The sequence below is a fragment of the Macrobrachium rosenbergii genome, chromosome 19 (genome assembly GCF_040412425.1).
Source record: "Macrobrachium rosenbergii isolate ZJJX-2024 chromosome 19, ASM4041242v1, whole genome shotgun sequence".
Lineage (NCBI taxonomy): Eukaryota > Metazoa > Arthropoda > Malacostraca > Decapoda > Palaemonidae > Macrobrachium > Macrobrachium rosenbergii.
In genome coordinates this window covers 1,650,144-1,651,700 of record NC_089759.1, presented here as the reverse complement: position 1 = coordinate 1,651,700, position 1,557 = coordinate 1,650,144, and the positions used below count along the sequence as shown (strand labels likewise).

Sequence of the window (1,557 nt, the reverse complement as noted above, 5' to 3'; positions counted from 1 at the left end):
CGGTTTGGGTGTCATTGTTGACGAGGGTCTGGGCTACATGTTCCATTTCTTCATGTGTGTCATTCCAGGAGGAGCAATGTGAGAGGGCCCTCCTGACGTAGGCGCTGGTGGTGGAGCACTTTTACCTCTCGGGGCACTCGCTCACCCTGTTCATACACATGCACAGGTTCGTCCACTTTGTGTAGACCTTTGTGAAGAAAGAGGCCTCTCTGTGCTCCACAAGGATGTCAAGGAAGGGGAGGCAGCAGTTTTGGCTGTTTGATGGTGAAACTGAGGCAGCTATGGTTGTGGAAAGCATGCCTCAGATTCTTGATCTCCTCTTGCGAATTGGGGCTGACGAAGGTATCATCAGTGTAGCTCACACACATCCTTGGCTGGTCTGTGTCTTCGAATACCCTTTGTTCCACAGTGCCCATTTAGAGATTGGTGAAGAGGACCCTAAAGGGAGAACCAATTGCCACCCCATCCATCTGGGTGTGCATATGGCCACGATGGTTGGAGAAAGGGGCATTTTTAGTGCATATTTCCAGGAGGACACAGAGGGCATGCTCAGTGGTGTTCAGGGATGGGTTAGTGGGGTCCCTATACACATAGTCCAAGATCATCTGGATGGTCTCATCAACGGGGAAGTTGGTGAAGAGGGACTCCACATCCATCGAAGCAATACATCCTCCAGGGGCCACCATTCTTAGGGCCTCCGGGAACTCTGCTGACAACTATGGGAATGTCAAAACGCACAAGCCGGGTAACCCCCTGCACCCCATAATCAGTCAGATTCCTTCCCTGGTGTACCAGTTGGCTAAGAGGCTCAGTGCCATCCTAACCCCTTACATCCTGGGCAGCCACAGCCTGAAGTCATCAGCAGAGTTCCTGAAGGCCCTAAGAAAGGTGCCCCCCGGAGGATGTATTGCTTTGATGAATGTGGAGTCCCTCTTCACCAACGTCCCTGTCAATAAGACCATCCAGATGATCTTGGACCGTGTGTATAGGGACCCCACCACCCCATCCCTAAACATCCTTGAGCATGCCCTTCATGCCCTCCAGGAAATATGCACCAAAAAGGCCCCTTTCTCCGACCATAGTGGCCATATGTACGCCCAGATTGATGGGGTGGCGGTGGGTTCTCCTCTTGGAGTCCTCTTCACCAATTTCTGTATGGGCACTGTGGAACAAAGGGTACTCAAGGACATACACCAGCCAAGGATGTACAGGCACTACATCGACGATACCTTCGTCAGTGGCAAATTCACAAGAGGAGATCAAGAACCTGAGGTGCGCTTTCCACAACCATAGCTGCCTCAGTTTCACCATCAAACAGCCAAAACCGCTGCCTCCCCTTCTTTGACGCCCTTGTGGAGCAGAGAGAGGCCTCTTTCTCCACAAAGGCCTACACGAAGCTGACAAACCTGAGCATGTGTATGAACAGGGCGAGCGAGTGCCCCGAGAGGTAAAAGCGCTCCACCATCAGCGCCTATGTCAGGAGGGCCCTCTCGCACTGCTCCTCCTGGAGTGACACATATGAAGAAATGGAATGTGTAGCCCAGACCCTCATCGATA

The 1,557-nt window shown here is 52.4% G+C and overlaps 1 protein-coding gene across 1 annotated transcript; it reads left to right on the top strand.

Moving 5' to 3' along the window:
- Positions 1–609: 609 nt before the first annotated feature.
- LOC136848385 (uncharacterized) lies at positions 610–1,293 on the top strand. Its single transcript, XM_067120678.1, has one exon. It carries the CDS (start codon positions 610–612, stop codon positions 1,291–1,293), a length of 684 nt encoding a protein of 227 aa, XP_066976779.1.
- Positions 1,294–1,557: the final 264 nt, after the last annotated feature.

Bases quoted from the DNA above. Each gene is read 5' to 3' on its own strand.
- LOC136848385 (XM_067120678.1), top strand. From the start codon at position 610: ATGGTCTCATCAACGGGGAAGTTGGTGAAGAGGGACTCCACATCCATC.